This window comes from Ostreococcus tauri (genome assembly GCF_000214015.3).
Source record: "Ostreococcus tauri WGS project CAID00000000 data, contig chromosome 17, whole genome shotgun sequence".
Classification (NCBI taxonomy): domain Eukaryota; kingdom Viridiplantae; phylum Chlorophyta; class Mamiellophyceae; order Mamiellales; family Bathycoccaceae; genus Ostreococcus; species Ostreococcus tauri.
Genome location: NC_014442.2, coordinates 385,533 through 403,280, shown reverse-complemented (window position 1 = coordinate 403,280; position 17,748 = coordinate 385,533). Strand labels below are relative to the sequence as shown.

Below are 17,748 nucleotides of genomic sequence, written 5' to 3'. Positions count from 1 at the left end.
GCGCACGTCTCCCCAGAGGGACTGAAATCAAGGATGACGGTCGCAGAAATTTTGCGACACAGAATTCAAGTCATGGAGACGTTGGAGTACATGAAGTCCCGCTCGCAGTGCGCGCACAGAGTGTACAAACACGTGTGCTTTATCGATCTGGACGGCGTCACGCTTAGTTATTTTACGGGTGAGGTGAAAAAGTTCATGACGGAACTCGTCAAGCTCTTGACGCATCGATACACGGATTCTTTGCACCTGATGTATCTCGTCAACACACCCGTGATTTTTCGCGTCATATGGTCCGTTCTCGCGCCGTTGCTGTCGACGACGACCAAGTCGAAAATTTTCATGTTCGGCGTCGGTCCCAACCAAAGCCGCAAATTGGCGAAACAGCTCGCGAAGCACGGAATATCGAACAGCGCCGCGCCGCGATGCGCGGGCGGTGCCAGTGAGGGTGTGCGCATGGATGCGTACATCAAGGATGCGATCGAGCTCAGAAAGCGTCTCGTTGTCGCGGTGAAATGAGCACCGCGATCTTGTAACACAAAAGGAGCAAGAGCACAACAAAAACACCACTCTCACCTCGATGACGTAGCCGCCAGCCACCGTGTGTGCCGAGGGGTGCTCTCTCGCACACGCGCGCGCGTCGCCCGCACTCCGCCGCGCACGCATGTCCGGTTCGTGGGAACACGTTGACGTGGACGACTCGAACGACATGTCCGTCGACGCTCGAGATGAAATCGTCATCGGCGTCCTCGCCATTCAAGGGAGCTATCGCGAGCACGAAGCCTTGGTTCGCAAGTGCCATCCGAATGCTCGAGCGGTGGAGGTGCGGAAGGGATCCCACCTGAAGAACTGCCGCGGTTTAATCATCCCGGGCGGTGAATCGACCACCATGGCGAACATCGCGCGCAGATTCGGTCTGTTCGAACCGCTCAGGGAGTTCCAAGCCAGCGGACGGTGCGTGTGGGGGACGTGCGCCGGGCTCATCTTTCTCGCCGACCACATCGAACGCGGGAGCAAGCTCGGGGGACAGGAGCTCCTGGGTGGATTGGACGTCGGGGTGAATAGGAATTTCTTTGGCTCGCAAATTGATTCGTTCGAGTGCCAAATTCCGTGGACCGCGACGACCGGGACGGACGAACCGCCGTTCCGAGCGGTGTTCATCAGAGCCCCCGCTATTACGAGCGCCGGCCCGAACGTGGAGGTACTCGCCAAGTACAAGCTCCCAGAGTCCAAAAAGGCCAAGCTCGTGGGAACTTCGGACGAGGGCAGGGATGAAGTGATCGTCGCCGTGAAGCAAGGCAAGCTCCTCGCGACGTCGTTCCATCCTGAAATCACGTCGGACACGCGTTGGCACAGGCTCTTCGTCGACATGTGTGCGCACGAGACGCCGTACGAGCTCCCGACAGAGGATGGCGAAGAGCTCGTCCCGTTCTGTCGTCCCCTTGATTTACCCGTGTTCGATGATTCCGTCATGGCACCTGTGGAAAAGAACTGAGACGCAGCTATTTTTTACGTACGACTTCGCGTCGACGCTTGTAACGCTTACTATTTTCCCGTCTTCAGAGCTCGCCTCGCAATGTCTCGCGCGCCCTCCTCGCTGGCGAAGTGCGTGAACACGCGTGACCTGAGACGCTTAGCCAGTCGTCTGCAGCCTAGATTCTCTTTCGACTACCTCGATGGGGGGGCCGATGACGAACGAGCGCTGCAAAGACACTCGAGCGCCTTTGACGAATTAGAATTTCATCCGTCGACGTGTCGAGGTGTCAGCGACGTGGACACGCGCGTGTCATTCCTGGGACACAATAACACCGAGTGTGTTTTCCCGTGCCCGACGGCGGGACACGCGCTGTGGGCGCCGCGCGAGGGAGAGCTCGCGAGCGCGAATGCGTGCGCGACGTCCAACCGCGTCTTCACGCTGTCGACGCTCGGCACTCGGTCGCCGAAAGACATAGCCGAGCGCGTCCCTGGATTAAATTCAGATAGAAAAATGTTTCAAGTGTACGTGTGGAAAGATCGTGGGTTGATGCGAGACGTCTTGGCGAGCGCGAGGGAGGCTGGTTTTTCGTCGGTTGCGCTCACGACGGATTTGACGTGGTTCGGTAACCGCGAACGAGACGTGCGGAATCAGTTTAGCGTTCCGCCGAAGCACTCATTCAAAACGACGGTTGATGCTATGTCGGCGCCAGCGTGGACGTACGAATTCCTAACGTCTCAGCGAATTGAGTACGCGTTGATTCGAGACTTGCAACGCGATGGTTTGCTTCGCGATTCGTTACCCATCGCTGAGTTTGCGACGGAACAATTCGACGCTAACTTCAATTGGAAGGATGCCGAGTGGTTTCGTTCGCAGTGGGACGGGCCGATAGCGTTGAAGGGGATATTGAGACCGGACGACGCAATGCGGGCGCTGGACGTCGGTTACGACGCGGTTTGGGTGACGGCGCACGGAGCTCGACAGTTAGAGAGCACCGTGGCGCCTATAGATGTTTTACCTTCCATACGCGAAGCGGTTGGAGAGGACGCGCAGGTGATTTACGACGGTGGTGTCATGCGCGGGGTGGACGTCGTGAAGGCTCTAGCGCTCGGCGCGACAGCCGTCGGCGTCGGTAAAGCGTATCTCTACGGCTTGGCCGCCGGCGGCGAGCGCGGTGTGAGCAAGGCATTCGATATGCTGACGTGCGAGACAAAGCGCGCGATGGGTCTGTTGGGTGTGCGCGACGTCAAGGAGCTGCGCGATCGCGGTCGAGATCTCGTTAGAAGGCGGGATCGAGCGTGTTAGTGTACCATCAATCAACTCAAAATTAAAATAGCCAAATCAATCGCCCCTCAGCATTCGAACGCGCGCCTCTAGGGCGTATAAATCATCGTCCTCGATGTCCATCCCTCGCAGCGCCGCGCATAGATTGTATAAATACTCGCTGTTCTCCCCGGACGGTCCTCGCGCTTTTGCGATTTGTTCCGCCAAGTCGTCCGCGTTTCCGAGCCAGTTGAGATTAATCTCCGCCGGCGTCGCGATGTACGTCACCGCGTTCGAGATCACGGGCGATGCAGACGCGTCGTCGACGTCGTACAGGTCCATCTCGATCCTCTCGTCGTACTGCTTCTCCCGAACCTCTAAATATTCGAGCACCTCGGCGCGGTTCGCCGCGGATACTTTGTACGCCGCGCCCCAGCACACCTCACCGTCGTCGCACCGTTCCAACGTCGCCGTTCGCCCCGGAAACTCCGTCGTCCCGCGATGATCCGTCGATCCTTGATAGAACCGTCGTCTGAATCCTCGCGCGCACACGGGCGCCGTCGCCTCCTCGTACTCGAAACCGACGCGCCACACGATGGAGCCGTATCCAAACACCCACAGCGCCTCGTCGTCGGACGTCGAGAGCGGTGCGCGCGGCATCATCCCCGCCTCGTGGTCCCTGGGCGTGCGCGTCGTCGTCGACGTCGACGTGTCGTCCATCGAGTTCGGCGCGTTCGTTCGCGCGCCCGAGCCGCGCCGCGTCTTCGCGCGACGAGCGCTCGTCTTCCGCCCCGAGCGAGCGCTCGACGACGCCGACGACGGGAACGACCGCGCACCGTCGACGACGGCGCACATGCGCGCCGCCGGGCGCGTCGTGCGGTCGAGGTCGACGACGACGACCGACGACGACGACGACGACGGACGCGATGGGGACCTCGTGTAAACCCTAAGTACTAAACCCTGAGCGAGGTGAACAATCGACACCGGCGACGTTCGAGTGCCATCGCGCGTCGCCCGCGCGGTGTCGGGCGTCGAGCGCGCGATCGACCGCGCGGTGTCGGGGCGAACGCGCATGGCGTCGAGGTTTCATCGCGCGACGACGCGCTTCGCCGACGACGCGCACCGAGCGACGACGACGGGGAGGACGGAGGCGTCAACACCCAACGAAGCGAACGAGACGACGACGACGAGGACGACGACGGCGACGGCGACGGCGACGACGACGAGCGAGGGTGGGAACCGACGCGACGTGGGCGTGAGAACGCTATCGATGATGGAGGGCGAGGCGAGAACGGCGTCGTCGCCGGCGCGTTCTAGAAGCGGCGAACCGCGCTCGAGAGAAGCCGCGCTCGAGGCGCTACAGCGGGAGTTGGACGAGACGGAGGCGCTGTTGAACACTCGACGAGTGCGAGAATTGAGAGAACAACGATCGAGCGCCGGAACTGCGGACGAGGACGAGGAATCGAGAGCGACGGATCGAGACGTGGCGGACGCAACGGGAGCGCAAGCGCGACGCACGACGCCGTCATTCGCGCGAGCGCGATGGGGCTCGCTCGTCGCTGTCGTCGCCGCGTGCGCGTGTATTTTGGCGATAATGATTGTGAGAGAACGTCCTGAAGCACGAGCGCGCAGACGTTTACACATGAGCTCACTCTCAGAGATGCAGTGCGAGCACGCTTTCGTACCTGCGCTCTCGGACAACAGAACAATGGACAGCTCGGTGAACCGGATCATCGCCGCTGCGCATCACGTCTACGTATTGACATCACAAAATTGTGCGTCTCCGAACGTCACGCTGCGAGTGCCCGATGCGTACGCGAGTAAGGCCACGTGCGTGAGCGGCGGCGTGCTGGACAGGTGCGCGGCTATGGACACCGGCGTATGGTGGGAATCTCACTACACGCGCGTTTCTATGGCACATGGTATGATGATCAAACACGCGAAAGAACAGAAATACAACAATATAGTCGTCATGGAGGAGGACACCACTGTGAACCATGAAGTGAACATCCACCCGGACACCGAGGCTGACATGTTGAAGCTTCTCCGAGAAGACTTTGACACCGAGACGAGCAGTCTGGGGCGCGTGCAGCTCGAGTTGGACGAGCACGGATCTCTCGCTTCTTGGAACGTTATTCGTCCAGCGTTTCGTCCTCACCTTTTCGAGAAGTTTGAGACGCGTAAGCAAGGGAAAGGGTACATTGAAGTCACGACGGGTGTCAAGGATGTGACGAGGTGCCCGTCGCAGTGCGCGTGCAGGAACACACAAGAGGGAGGACAGCTGTGCGCTCTATCGGCCGCGGGGTGCGACTTACGTTCGTCTGATATGTACATGTTACACAGTCGTGCGTACGATCTGATGTTACCCTTGCTTTTCGTCGGCACTGACGAAACTATCATCGACCACTTTGTGCTTCAGAACATCCCGAAAACGTGGCTCCTGCATCCGTCCGTGACGATACAGGCGCACCTCGATATTAGTCACGCCCTTCAGCTCAAGGTACAGGATGAGTTCGAAAGAAAATGCGTGAAATAGCCGTGTAAAACTACATTTGCGACAATCGAGACTTTCGTGAAACCAAGGAACCCGCGCGACGACGTTCTCACTACTCGTCCTCCATCGAGACGTCAACGCCATGACGTCGTCATCTGTGAGAGTCGTCACGTACAACGTGCTCGCTAACGTGTACGCCAAGAGCGCGTGGTTTCCCTGGACCGAGCGCGCGCTGATGAAGGCGAAATCGAGACTGACGAGGACGAGAGAATACATTCGAGAGCTCGACGCCGACGTGTTGTGTCTCCAAGAGCTCGACGGGTACGACGACGACGGATCGGCGGTGACTTCGACGTCATTGCCGTCGTGGCGTTCGTGGCTCGAGAGCGAAGGATACGACTCTCGACACGTGCGAAGAACGAACACGAAGAAGGATGGCTCGTGCGTCGCTTGGCGGCGCAACGCGTTCACTTGTGTCGATCACAGGGCGGTTTCGTACAACGACATCGCGCACGAGATGTACTCGAAGAGTGACAATGGCGATGTCGATGATGAGCGTAGTGACGAGAGAGAGCGATACCTTCGCGATTGCGTGGCCAATTTGACGGTTCTGAAGCGAATGCGTGATGGCGCCGAGGTGCTCGTGTGCTCGACACATATTTTTTGGGATCCGCAGTACTCGGACGTCAAAGTACAGCAGGCAAAACGTTTGGTGGAAGAGTGCGAACGTTTCGTAGATGAACGTGCGAGCGCCGGCTCTGACGTCCGCCCGCACGTCATCATCGGCGGAGATTTTAACAGTGAGCCGGACAGCGACGTCTACCGCGTGATGACCGCTACGTTTTCATCCGCGTCGAGTGGTCGAGAACCTGCGTTTACGAATGTGACACCGAGTTTCACGGCATGCATAGATTATATTTTTGTGTCCGACGGTATCACCGTGACACGTGTGAAAGAGCAGCCACGTCGTGAAACGTTGGGCGAAGGGCTGCCGAACGAGACCCATCCAAGCGACCATCTTCCCGTCGTCGTCGACGTCTCGTTCGAATGAAAGTCGACGAGGTGCCGATAGCGCTACCGGTGCTCGCAGATAAACATAGCTATTGATTTTTTTGTGCGAAGAGAGCGTAGTCCGTTCTCGCTCTCCCTTCGAGGTCGCGCTATGAAACTGTGGTTCCCGACTGAATGTTGACAGACAACGGACGCGGCGGTTCGAAACGCGAGGCATCCGCTCGACGCAGATCGCCGCTCGTCCGCATCACGCGTCGTTCTCGATCTTCGTTCGCGACGACGACGCGAGCGAAGATAGAGCTCCCATCGTCATCGTCCGCAATCGTCGCGTCGAGCGCACGTGAGCGCGCCGATGAGACGCGCGATCGTGACCGAGGCGAGTGAAAACATGAGCGCTCTCAACGTGCGCGACTCTTACGACGTGAACGCGCTGGAGATCCCACCGATGGAGCAGCGAACGAAGGTCCAAGGCGTCGGGGCGCACGTGAGCGCATCGATCGGTTCGCCCGAAGTCGGGTCGCCGACAAAGTACTTTACGAAGATGTTGGAGAACAACTGCTCGGCGGGCAAGGCGAGACGCGGGATGAATGGAGAATTCGTCTCCACGTACGACGAGCGCATCGCGCGATGCGGAGGAAACCGTGAACCGTTCCTCATCGGCGTCGCCGGGGGCACGGCGAGCGGTAAGACGACGGTGTGCGATTTAATCATGCAAAACTTGCAGGAGCAACGCGTGGTGCTCATCGCGCAAGATTCATTCTACCGGCCACTCACCGCACACGAGCGAGAGAACGTGGGATCGTACAACTTTGATCATCCGGACGCAATCGATACAGCATGTCTGAAGGATGTGTTGCACAAGCTCATGCTGCGACTGCCCGTGGACGTGCCCGTGTACGATTTCGTCACGCACTCGCGAAGCGAAGAGACTATTCGCATCGAGAGCGGCGACGTCATCATTATCGAGGGAATTTTGGTGCTGGCGATGGAAGAGATTCGCAACATGTGTCATATGAAAGTTTTTGTCGACACGGACGATGACTTGCGATTGGCGAGACGTTTGAAGCGAGACACGGTGGATCGCGGACGGAGCGTCGACGGAGTCATCACGCAGTACACGATGTTCGTGAAACCGATGTTCGACGCGTACGTTTCGCCGAGCAAGCGACACGCCGATGTCATCATTCCTTGGGCTCAAGGTGAAAACTCTGTGGCCATCGATTTGATCGTGCAGCACATTCGCACGAAACTGGGCCAAAACGACTTGCGACGAATATATCGCAACCTGGTCGTTCTTCCGCCGCAATTTCAAATCAGAGGGATGCACACCATAATTCGCGATCGTTCGGTGAACAGAAGCGACTTTGTCTTCTACAGCGATCGTATCATTCGTCTCGTCGTCGAGCACGGGTTAGGGCATCTTCCGTTCAACGAACACGTCGTCTTCACGCCCACCGGCGACCAGTACAAGGGCGTGACGTTTTGCAGCAAACTGTGCGGGGTGTCCATCATTCGCTCCGGGGAGGCGATGGAGAACGCCCTTCGCGCGTGCTGCAAAGGGATCAAAATCGGTAAACTGCTCATCGAGCGTCGTGACAGGGATGGACTGCGTCGCGCTGAGAGCGATCCCAAAGTCGGTTCGCCGCAGTCGGAGACCTGTCCGAGAATCTTGTACGAGAAGCTTCCGCACGATATCGCGGATCGTTTCGTGCTCGTTTTAGACCCAATTTTAGCCACGGGCGTAAGCGCGCAGGCCGCGGTCGATTTACTTCTCGATCGCGGCGTGAAGGAGGAAAAGATTCTCTTTCTGAGCGTCATCGCGTCAACGCAAGGCGTGCACCACTTATGCACGAGGTACCCTCGGATGAAGGTAATCACCTCCGAGGTCGACGCCGGATTGAGTGACGATAACAAAGTGTTACCGGGCGTAGGCGAGTTCGGGGATCGCTACTTTGGCACGGAAATCCCGTCCATGGCGTCGTTGCAAACCGACCAGGATGGCACGTTGTTCGACTAACTTCGCCGAAAACATTTCTTGAATTGCCCTGTAATCTACAAATCGTTCATTCTGATGTTACAACGTTCGTTCTATTCATGAACCGTCACTTCTTGCGCTTCTTCCCGCTTCCGAGCTCTGGAGGCTTCTCGAAACCCGGCTCCGGCGCTTTTTGCTTCCGCTTCGCCGCAAACGAGGCGTCCGCCATCTCCTCTTCGCCCACGTCCGCATCCTTACTTCTCTTCGCCCGCTTCATCGCCTTCTTCGCTCGTTTACGCTCTCTCAACTCTTTGTGTAAAGCCTCCACCTCTGGATTCGCGCCTCCGAATGAAAACCGGCCGACGCCGTCGCACGGTATCGGCACCTCCGTCCTCTCCTCCCTGCGAATCATCGGTAGATTGATCTTCGCTCGATTCTTCGCGAACACCGCGGGTTCGGGTCGATCGTCCGCGATCTTTTTATTCGCTCCCGCGATCGTCTCCACCGCTCGCTCGCGCTCTCGCGCGCGCTGCATGAATTTCAATCCCAAAATTTTAGACGAGTACCCCGCCCCCGCCGGCGTCGACGCCGTCGACGCGTCCGTCGGCGTCGGCGTCGCGCTCATCACCGTCTCGATCTCGCCCCCGCGCGCGCCGCCGTCCACCGCGCGCGCGCACGGTGTCGCGCGCGCGCCGCCGTCCACCGCGCGCCGTCCGCGGTATCGTTTTTGATTGGACGCACACCCTTTGTCGGTGTGTGATTGGACGCACACCCTTTGTCGGTGTGTGATTGGACGCACACCCTTTGTCGGTGTGTGATTGGACGCACGCGTCGTGTTTTTTTTTTTGAAATTTGAAAAGTCTCTCGCGCGGTGCGCGGACGCGGCGCGGGCGGGACACCACCTCGCGCGCGCGTGCGGTGAAGACGACGAGGGGTTTACGTGTTTTTCTCGCGCGTCCGTCCGCGCTCGAGCACGTCGCGCGAGGACGGAGATCGACGCGCGCGCGCGGAGAGCGGACGATGGCGACCGCGCTGCGAGTGAAAAAGTTGAGCGAACACGCGACGGTTCCCGTTCGCGGGTCCAGCGGTGCGGCCGGGTACGATTTGTCGTCGGCGTATGATTACGTCGTTCCGGCGCGCGGGAAGGAATTGGTGAAGACGGACATCTCGGTGGCGATTCCGGAGGGGACGTACGCGCGCGTCGCGCCTCGCTCGGGCTTGGCGTGGAAGTCCTTCATCGACGTCGGCGCCGGGGTGGTGGATTACGACTACCGCGGAAACGTCGGAGTTATTTTGTTCAACCACGGTGAGAATGATTTCGTCGTGAAGAAGGGCGATCGCGTGGCGCAGCTCATCCTCGAGCAGATCGTCACCCCGGATGTCGTCGAGTGCGAAGAGCTCGACGACACGACCAGAGGCGCCGGCGGGTTCGGGTCCACGGGCGTGGCAAAGCGTGAGCGCGAGAACGGCGCCGACGCGAGCGCGTGAACAAACGTCGCGATCGATCGATGTAATTCCGAATTCTGAATTTCCACGCACGTCGTCGTAAGCGAACGCCGCGCTCGACGCGCGCGCGCGCGTTGACAGCGAGTCACATTCACATCGAGCTCGGTCCCGCACACGCCCTCGCGGGCGTCTTCGAGATGTCAAACGACGACGATAAAGTTGGTACCAACGATGCATCGGTACCGACTTTCACCAAAACGTCGTCGTCGAGGACGATGATAAACGGCGTGGAAATAATCGCGAATCATCATCGAACGAGCTCCAACGCACAGTCTCACTCGCTTCCGACGACAAGCACGGCGACGACGACGACGACGAGCGCGTTGACACGAACATTGAGTGCTTTCGCACGCGCGTTGTCGTTCACCGCAAAGAGCGAGAGCGCGGAGACAGCGACGGTAGAGCGAGGCGATGACGCGCGAGCGAACGGGACGGAGCGCGCGACTTCAACGTCGGCTGCTATGGATGACTCGCCGGACGTGCGAACGCCAACGATGCGGGATGATTTCGAAGAAGATGATATCGGGGACGAGTACACACCCGATGATCAGTCTTCAGGGTCGTGGTTCAATCCCGAACAGTTCACGGCGGAGAAGCGCAGATGGTTACGGGACCAGCGCGCGATGAGTTTCGACGACTCGGACGCAGCAGGAACTCCGAGTGGCTCGGGTCGAGTGACACCGGCGAGGAAGAGTGGTCCGTTGAAAATGATGGAGGCATTTCTGGTGTGTGGACTCGAGCCCGACGCGGAGGTCGGGGTGGTGGCCGATTCCCCGGCAGCGGCGCGCGAGGCGCGCATGAATACGCTGACGGCTTCAAGCGACTCGCCGATGCGAATTACGGATCCTCGAAAGCTTCGTGCCTATCGTGGTACCGCTGGGGAGACGTACAAGGCATCGACATTGCTCCATTATCCAAGCGACGGCGAAGAGACGCCGAAGTTCGCGGTTGATGAGGTGGCGGCGTTTTGTTTTCCACACGGCGTCGAGCCGCGCTTGCTCGAGCGCACGCCGAGCATGAGCAAGTTGCAAGAGATGATATACGGGAGCACATTCGACGACGGCGACGAGCAAGTATTTGTTTTCCAAGTGCAGACGAGTGATAACACGCCCATGTACGGCGTGTGCGCGTACGTTACGGAGGTATTGCACCAAGCGCCGCCCATAGTGCAACACGCCAGACGCTCGACGGAATCCTCGAGCGCAGCTGACGAGTCCCCATCGGACTCGACGCCGATGAAGAGCCCTGGTGGATTGCTGAAGAGTCGATACATTCAGGTCGCCCCACGGTGCTACTGCATCCTGAGCCGAGTACCGTTCTTCCGAACACACTTTGAAGTTTTGTCGCATGTGTTGGGCATGGAACGCGTCGAGCGCATCAGGCAAAACATGAATGATTTACTTCCTGACGACGGTAGCTCCGACGACGCGGCGTTACAATCGTCGCTCATCTCGAGCGAAAGCGAGTCGATGATCGCGCTGCGGAATTATCTCAGGACGAGCGTCCCGCCACTGGGAGAGGAGGGTGGCGAGTTTGTACCAAGCGAGGGCGTGAAATCGATTCAGTACGGGCGCCCAAAGCCGTCCGAGCGCATCGCCTCACCGGTGCAGGGTCCAATGACGTGTACCACTTGCGTGTCGGCGGAAGAAGAGGCATCGCACCTGGAAGATTGGGCCGTCATCAGTCTGTGCTGTAGCTTGAGCCTCGAGAATATCCTCTCACTCCTCACCGCCGCTTTGCTCGAGAAGCAAATCGTCGTTTTCAGCAACAATTTGGGCGAGCTGAGCGCGGTTTCGCTCGCACTCATACCCATGCTTCGCCCTTTCAAGTGGCAATCTCTGTACCTGCCGATTCTTCCCCAGCACATGGTTGATTTTCTGGACGCCCCTGTACCGTTCGTATGCGGAGTGCAGCACAAGACGAGTGATTTGCGCGCGCGAACGAGCCATCTGTGCCGAATCAACGTGTACAAGGACGATGTGAAGCTTCAGTGGGAGGGAGGAAAATCTCTTCGTCTGCCGAGAATGAACGATGTCGTGCGTATTCTCTATCCGCTCCACCAGGCTGTGGTGGAGGCGTCTGCGAATCGGAAGAAACGTCCAGTCATCGATCCCTCACAAGCGGCAGTGGAGGCGTCGAAAGAGTTTCTCGGAGCCTGGCGCGCGTACGTCAATTCGCTCGTGTCGAGCATTCGATACCACTCCATCACCGACGTGAACGAGGGCGGCGACGCAAAGGTGGCCATTTTGCTCAAGGAATCCTTTTTGGGCACGTACACAGGACGCGATCGCTCGTTCATGCGCGCGTTTGTCGAGACGCAAATGTTTTCTGCGTACTGCGACGAACGCTTAGCGAATTAGGAATAGAATTTCGAATATCAATAGGTTTAGCTTAACAATCACTCGTCTCGAGAGATTATCACTGCCTCCATGCTCTCTGGATTGATCGTTATCACCGCATCCGCCTGGGTGTAGATGCCGTGCGCCGACACACCCGAGACGTCATTTTCGAGCGCGTACTGAAGTTCGTACGGTCCGCACGGCTCGCCGTCGAGTATCAAGCCGCACTCCCATCGTCCACCATTGATCGGGTCCTCGAATCGTAAGTCCAAGAGCGTGTGCGAGCCGTCGGCGGAGACGTACGGATTGCTCCCACCGCGGGGATTGGCGTCAAAATTTGCCCCTCGTCTCCACACCTCGGCATCTCCCAAGAACAAATCGTCCAACTCCTCGGCGTGTTCCTCCCAATTTTCCGCGTCGACGACGAGTGGGATCGATCCGCCGATTCGATCCATCACGAATTCTTTCAACAGAACCACTTTCAAGCTCTTCTTCAGCGCCGCTTTGACGCGAGCGATGTCCGGTTGCACCGGCGTCGTTTCCCGACCAAAAATCGCCGCAATGGACGTCTTCCCGTTCACCTCCGCCAACGCGCACTCACTCGGTTGCGCGAACGTCTTCATAATCGCAGGTGCCTCGTCGATCGACCGCACTTCCAACCCGTGCACCGCGCACTCCTTCGCCGCGATCGCCTCCAAAGGAACGACGCGCACGTTGCGCGGCGCGAGTCCCTCCCGTCGTCGCTCACCCAGCCGTCGCGCGAGCTCGGCGCAGTGCTCGCCCCTGGATAACCCGATCACGTCGTCATCCTCGATCATCTCCAGCGCCCTGTTCGCTAAAATTTCCGCCGACGCGTCCTCGTGCACCGCCTCGGTGCGCCACCGATGTCGATGCGAGGACACACCGCGAGATGATCCCACGCCGTGACCGCTCGCGCGCGTCGTTCTCGACCATGTCGACGCGGAAGACGTCGACGCGATCGTTCGCGTCGTCATCGGCGTCGTCATCGGCGTCGTTCGCGCGCGCGTTCGCGGTCGCGGTCGCGCGCGCCGCGCGGTCGACCGGTGTCTAAACCCTATACCCTAAAATCAGGTGACACACGACGCGCACGGCAACGACCGAGCGATCGCCCGCACGTCGACGCGCGCGACGCGTCATGGGACGAAAGCGAGCGACCGCCGGGACGCGCGGTGATGCTCCGATGAAACCGTCCACGGTCGCCGCGACGTCGACGACCGAGGCGGTGACGGAAACGACCATCGCGCGCGACGACGAGGATGCGTCGAGAACACGAGGCGTGACGACGACGAGCGAGGCACGCGTCGAGCGCGCGGCGTCGACGGGGAATAATCCCGAGGAGGAGGCGCTCGAGCGTCAAGCGTTACACGCCGAACTCATCGCTCGAGAGGAAGTGAGCAAGGCGTTCGCAAAGGTGAGGGAGTTGGAGGAACGGTGCGCGGACGCCGAGGCGTTTGCGAACGACGCGGAGTGTCGATCGAGAGCGTTAGAGCGAGAGTTGGAGCGATTAAGGGCGGAGACGGAGGAGGCGAAGGAAGGACAGAGAGCAGCGAGCGTCAGGGCGAGCGTTTTGGAGGCCAGAGTAGCGCTGAGTGGAGAGACGGGAGAGACAACTTTGAGCGGACCAAACGCCGAGGCGCTGAGCGAGATGTTGGCGGCGGCGAACGCAAAGTTGAAAATCGAGACCGAGGCGAATGAAAAGGCGAGAAGCGAGATCGAGCGCTTGAAACCATTAGCGATGGCGACGGAGGAGATGAAAACGAGGCTCGAGCGCGCGGTCGCGGAGGCGAACGCGAGCGAACGCGTGCGCGGAGATTTCGACGCAAACGAGCGAAAGCTTCGCGAAACCTTGACGAGACTGAACAACGAGCTGAATCAGACCAGGGAGAAAGTTCGCGCGCTCGAGTTCGCAAACGAGGACGCAGTGCGAACGAGCACGCTGTTGCAGCAGCAAGCTGTGGAGGCGGGCGAGCGTATCGCGAAGAATCTTCGCCTTCGTCTCGACGAGGCTCTCGACGAGGTGTCCGAGCTCAGACGCAGAGAAGCCGTGCACGCGGCGGAGGTACACGGCGCGGCAGAGGCGGTTCGACGCGCCGCTAAATTCGAGGAAGAGAACAAGCGCGTGAAACATCAACTCGCCGACGTCGAGATGACTCTCGCCGATAGCGAGGCGGCCGTGCGGGCGTTGCAGTTTCAGCTCGACATGGGCGGAGACTCGTCCAACCGCGACGACGCGCGCGAATTGCGAGAGACTCGTCTTCGCAATGAGCTCGACGAAGCGCGCGCGCACGCGGCTAAATCTAGTGCCGATGTCGCGCGTTTGAACGATATCGCGGCGACGCTGCGCCAGGATTGCACAACGGCTCGTGAGACGATTAAGCGCTTGGGAGAAGAAAACGCTGAGCTCTTAAATCGAGTCGACGCCGCGGAGAAGCAGATTGAAATAAACTCACTCTTGGGAGGAACGAGCGTGAAGGACGAAGATTTGGACAAGCTCCAGACCACGGCGAGTAAAGTAGATCTGATTGTGGCTGAGAATCGAAGGCTTGAGACGGAGCGCGACGCCGCGGTGACGGCTCGACACACAGCGGAGGACACCGCGCGCGAGGCAAAATCAACGCTGGCGAGAGAACGGGAAGATTTTGAGGCTTGGAAACGCAAGGCGAGAAATCTGATAGATTCGAAAGACCGTGAGCTCGATTTTGCGAGAAAAATGTCAGGGAAACCGCCGAGCGCCGCGCCAACCGTCGTCCTGCCAAAGCCACCGCTTTGCTCTTCAAAGCGCACGCAGGAAGAGGAAGTGTCGTACATTCGCACAGTGGTCATGGCGTTTCTCTTCTCCGAGGATTGGGATGTGCAACAATCACTCCTCCCAACCCTCGTGTCCTTGTGCGGTGGATCTGCGGAAGACCTGGTGCGCGTCAAAGAAATCCGTTCGCAGTTTGAGCCAACGTTTGTGCATTCGACGGAGGTGGCGATAAACAAATCGCTCGAGCAAAGCGCGAACGCTATAGCGTCAACGTTCGGACTCGGAAGATTCTTTTCATGAATTGATTGTAAAACTAAGTAAACTAGCAACAACGCTACTCTACGCGTATCGGTTTCTTGTCTTGTCCCGTGAGTTTGGGTTCTTCACGTGCCTTCGGAAACGGCGACGCCGATGATACCGTCCTCGAACGGCGCTTTCATCACAACGAACTCGTGAAGCTTTGTATCCACACCACCACCGAGTAGCGATCGCTCTTTGAACCACATCGGTCGCTCGAGCGCCATCTCGTCGTGAGCTCGCCAGATTGCCGGCAGGTCAGTGATGGACTCGCCACGATATGAGTGATGAAATGTTTGTCCCCGACCGAGAAGAGTCTCAACGATTTCATCGTCGCTCTTACCGACCACGTCGCTCGAGTCGTCGAATCCGAATGCCGCCAGGTAGTCATCATTAACAGCGGTGTACTTGCCAGCGTGGTTCTTGGTGAAGACGATCGCACCCGAGCGTAGGACCGCCTCGCCGAGCACCTTCACTCGCTCCTCGTGCGTCAAGGCGCCAAAGTGGTGCGCAGACTTGGGCTTGTGTCTACGCGATCTCAAGCGAGACCGTTCACGATGGCGGCGATCATAATGATGAGAGGCTCTTGTGATGTTTGTCGCGCGTAAGATCGAAAAAGTCATCCGTGCGTGCGTCGTCAAGTGAGTGGAGCCTCTCGTCGTCACCGCGCACAAGAGAGAACCGCAAGAATGACGTCATCGCATCGAGCGACGACGAGCTCGCGATTACCACGGCGCGCGCGGACGACCTCGGCGTCAGTATCGATACTATTTTCATCGTCTTCTCCGGTTTGTTCCAGCGTCGACGTGGCCACGGCGACCAATCTTGCTGCGCGCCGTCCCAGCGCCGCGTCAAACGTTCCGGAACTGGAGAGCAACTCGCCACGAGGTGAAATCATCCCCAAACCGATCACGTTCGAATGTGACTGCACGCGTTTGAACACCTCTGAGACCGCGATGGTGTTATCCGACATCTTCTTACGCGCACGCCGAGTCGAAATGTCACGCGGTCAACGCGCCGCAAATATCGCCATCTCTCCTGCTGTTGTTACACTCTCCGAAAGTTCTCACCTAATCTTCGTGCGCGCGATTAAGCCGCGCAGAGGGCGAGCTCGCGGCGCTGTATCGATGCTCCTGGTTGTCTCGCGTCCTCGAGATTTGTCGTTTCAATCGCGCGCTCGTTTCCTCCAACTCCCGTCTCAAAGCTTCAGTCTCGTTGTGCAGCGTATCCTTGAGCTCTGAGAGTTCGCCTTTATAGTTCTTCACCTTTGCGTCCATCTTGTAGCGCCAATCGTGAAGCTCTGCCTTGAGCGAGTGCACGCGATTCAGCAGTTCCTCTCTCGTCTGTTGATGGTCCTGATGTTACGCGCGCAAAGCGTCGACGGGGGCGTCGTCAGTCGTTTCGTCTTTTCAAACAAAATCTTCAAATTCGTCGTTCCGTTCGTTTCCCGCACACGGACCGCTGAATCGACGCGACTCGCGAGCGTCGACGCCGTACCTTGAGCTGACGCATCTCTCCATCCAACCCGCTCATCGACACCTGCGCGCGCGGGGGCGGATCCATTCGTGCTTAAAGAATGAGATTTCGATCGAACGATCCCTCGATTGCGTCACCGTTGAGCGCCGTCGCTCGTTCACAGCGCGCGCGTCGATGGCGATGAAGACGACGGCGATCGCGCCTTTTACGGGACTTCCGTTCTCGACGCTGAGTACTTCGTTCAAGCGACTTGGATCGCGTTCGTGATCGAAGACGCGCGCGTCGAGCTCTGCGGCTCACGCGGGCGGCGTCGTCGAGCGCCGACGCCGACGTTTGAACGATGGTCGCGCGTCACCCCGCGAAACGACCGAACGCCGAGGATAACGCGATGCCGATGAACGTGGCGAATGCGTTCCCGGCGACGGCGCAGAGAACGGCGGGAACGGAGAGCCGTCGCCATCCGGCGGAGGTCGCGAGCGCGGCGACCGTGGCGGGACCGCCCACCGCGGCGTTGCTCGCGAGGATGAACTCGCGCTTCCGGCGACCGCCGTCGATGAACGTGGCACACGCGGCCACGAGTGCGACGTGCACTGCGTAAAGTACCGCACAATAGCGGAAGACGTCGCCATAGCGAGCCAAAGTCGAGGGCGAGAGGTCGCCGGATGACGCGCCGGCGATGACAAAGAAAACAAACAGCAGCGAAGTGGCCAACGGTTCCGCCGTCGCAGCGATCGGACGCGCCAGCGTCGGAGCCGCGGTGGCAAATATAACGGCCAAGGCGGTCGTGCACGGAAGCGTCGCGGTTGGGAATCCGGCGACGTTCGCGAGGACGTTTCCGCAGGCGAGCGCTCCGACCGTGACAAACGCCGTCGTGAGCGCGTCCGCCGAAGACGCGTCGGCGTCATCTTTACGTGCGATCTCGACGCCCAGAATACTGTGTGTATCAATCAAATCCTCACCACCGTCGCCGCCATCGCCGTCGGCGTTCACGCGTCGCGCCCACGCCGCTAAGAGTGGAAAAAAAATCAAAGCGGCGACGTTATCCACGGCGATGCCCGCGGTGAAATCGCCCGCGCCGACGCTCAGGGCGGCGCACACGGCGACATAATTCACCCCACCTCCGATATTCTTCGCCGCCAGAGCCCCCGC

General features: G+C 59.1%; 15 protein-coding genes across 15 annotated transcripts; 9 read left to right on the top strand and 6 right to left on the bottom strand.

Annotated features, from left to right (window-relative positions):
- Positions 1–33: 33 nt before the first annotated feature.
- Positions 34–516, top strand: OT_ostta17g02365 (CRAL-TRIO domain; the record flags this gene model as incomplete). The annotated part of the gene is made up of 1 exon (XM_022984881.1): positions 34–516. One exon carries the CDS (start codon positions 34–36, stop codon positions 514–516), a length of 483 nt encoding a protein of 160 aa, XP_022840504.1.
- A 145-nt stretch (positions 517–661) lies between these two features.
- OT_ostta17g02360 (Glutamine amidotransferase subunit PdxT) lies at positions 662–1,492 on the top strand (the record flags this gene model as incomplete). Its single annotated transcript, XM_003083978.2, has 1 exon — positions 662–1,492. The coding sequence occupies one exon, from the start codon at positions 662–664 to the stop codon at positions 1,490–1,492; it is 831 nt and encodes a 276-aa protein (XP_003084026.2).
- An 81-nt stretch (positions 1,493–1,573) lies between these two features.
- OT_ostta17g02350 (Alpha-hydroxy acid dehydrogenase, FMN-dependent) lies at positions 1,574–2,776 on the top strand (the record flags this gene model as incomplete). Its single annotated transcript, XM_003083977.1, has 1 exon — positions 1,574–2,776. One exon carries the CDS (start codon positions 1,574–1,576, stop codon positions 2,774–2,776), a length of 1,203 nt encoding a protein of 400 aa, XP_003084025.1.
- A 36-nt stretch (positions 2,777–2,812) lies between these two features.
- OT_ostta17g02340 (ChaC-like protein) lies at positions 2,813–3,454 on the bottom strand (the record flags this gene model as incomplete). The annotated part of the gene is made up of 1 exon (XM_022984860.1): positions 2,813–3,454. One exon carries the CDS (start codon positions 3,452–3,454, stop codon positions 2,813–2,815), a length of 642 nt encoding a protein of 213 aa, XP_022840503.1.
- A 352-nt stretch (positions 3,455–3,806) lies between these two features.
- Positions 3,807–5,270, top strand: OT_ostta17g02330 (Endonuclease/exonuclease/phosphatase; the record flags this gene model as incomplete). Its single annotated transcript, XM_022984856.1, has 1 exon — positions 3,807–5,270. One exon carries the CDS (start codon positions 3,807–3,809, stop codon positions 5,268–5,270), a length of 1,464 nt encoding a protein of 487 aa, XP_022840502.1.
- A 100-nt stretch (positions 5,271–5,370) lies between these two features.
- OT_ostta17g02325 (Endonuclease/exonuclease/phosphatase) lies at positions 5,371–6,279 on the top strand (the record flags this gene model as incomplete). Its single annotated transcript, XM_022984847.1, has 1 exon — positions 5,371–6,279. One exon carries the CDS (start codon positions 5,371–5,373, stop codon positions 6,277–6,279), a length of 909 nt encoding a protein of 302 aa, XP_022840501.1.
- Positions 6,280–6,627: 348 nt separating this feature from the next.
- OT_ostta17g02320 (P-loop containing nucleoside triphosphate hydrolase) lies at positions 6,628–8,256 on the top strand (the record flags this gene model as incomplete). Its single annotated transcript, XM_003083973.1, has 1 exon — positions 6,628–8,256. One exon carries the CDS (start codon positions 6,628–6,630, stop codon positions 8,254–8,256), a length of 1,629 nt encoding a protein of 542 aa, XP_003084021.1.
- An 85-nt stretch (positions 8,257–8,341) lies between these two features.
- Positions 8,342–8,839, bottom strand: OT_ostta17g02310 (M-phase phosphoprotein 6; the record flags this gene model as incomplete). Its single annotated transcript, XM_003083972.1, has 1 exon — positions 8,342–8,839. One exon carries the CDS (start codon positions 8,837–8,839, stop codon positions 8,342–8,344), a length of 498 nt encoding a protein of 165 aa, XP_003084020.1.
- Positions 8,840–9,234: 395 nt separating this feature from the next.
- Positions 9,235–9,702, top strand: OT_ostta17g02305 (DeoxyUTP pyrophosphatase; the record flags this gene model as incomplete). Its single annotated transcript, XM_003083971.1, has 1 exon — positions 9,235–9,702. One exon carries the CDS (start codon positions 9,235–9,237, stop codon positions 9,700–9,702), a length of 468 nt encoding a protein of 155 aa, XP_003084019.1.
- A 155-nt stretch (positions 9,703–9,857) lies between these two features.
- OT_ostta17g02300 (DeoxyUTP pyrophosphatase, dUTPase subfamily) lies at positions 9,858–12,080 on the top strand (the record flags this gene model as incomplete). The annotated part of the gene is made up of 1 exon (XM_003083970.2): positions 9,858–12,080. The coding sequence occupies one exon, from the start codon at positions 9,858–9,860 to the stop codon at positions 12,078–12,080; it is 2,223 nt and encodes a 740-aa protein (XP_003084018.2).
- A 38-nt stretch (positions 12,081–12,118) lies between these two features.
- OT_ostta17g02290 (Ribose 5-phosphate isomerase, type A) lies at positions 12,119–13,066 on the bottom strand (the record flags this gene model as incomplete). Its single annotated transcript, XM_003083969.1, has 1 exon — positions 12,119–13,066. One exon carries the CDS (start codon positions 13,064–13,066, stop codon positions 12,119–12,121), a length of 948 nt encoding a protein of 315 aa, XP_003084017.1.
- A 149-nt stretch (positions 13,067–13,215) lies between these two features.
- OT_ostta17g02280 (unnamed product) lies at positions 13,216–15,126 on the top strand (the record flags this gene model as incomplete). Its single annotated transcript, XM_003083968.2, has 1 exon — positions 13,216–15,126. The coding sequence occupies one exon, from the start codon at positions 13,216–13,218 to the stop codon at positions 15,124–15,126; it is 1,911 nt and encodes a 636-aa protein (XP_003084016.2).
- An 83-nt stretch (positions 15,127–15,209) lies between these two features.
- OT_ostta17g02270 (Dynein light chain-related) lies at positions 15,210–16,096 on the bottom strand (the record flags this gene model as incomplete). Its single annotated transcript, XM_022984816.1, has 2 exons — positions 15,210–15,660; positions 15,789–16,096. The coding sequence occupies 2 exons, from the start codon at positions 16,094–16,096 to the stop codon at positions 15,210–15,212; spliced, it is 759 nt and encodes a 252-aa protein (XP_022840500.1).
- A 97-nt stretch (positions 16,097–16,193) lies between these two features.
- On the bottom strand, positions 16,194–16,686 carry OT_ostta17g02260 (unnamed product; the record flags this gene model as incomplete). The annotated part of the gene is made up of 2 exons (XM_022984813.1): positions 16,194–16,478; positions 16,621–16,686. The coding sequence occupies 2 exons, from the start codon at positions 16,684–16,686 to the stop codon at positions 16,194–16,196; spliced, it is 351 nt and encodes a 116-aa protein (XP_022840499.1).
- Positions 16,687–16,950: 264 nt separating this feature from the next.
- Positions 16,951–17,748, bottom strand: OT_ostta17g02250 (Protein of unknown function DUF819; the record flags this gene model as incomplete). Its single annotated transcript, XM_003083965.2, has 1 exon — positions 16,951–17,748. A coding segment is annotated over one exon (798 nt), but the record flags the coding sequence as incomplete, so codon positions are not given.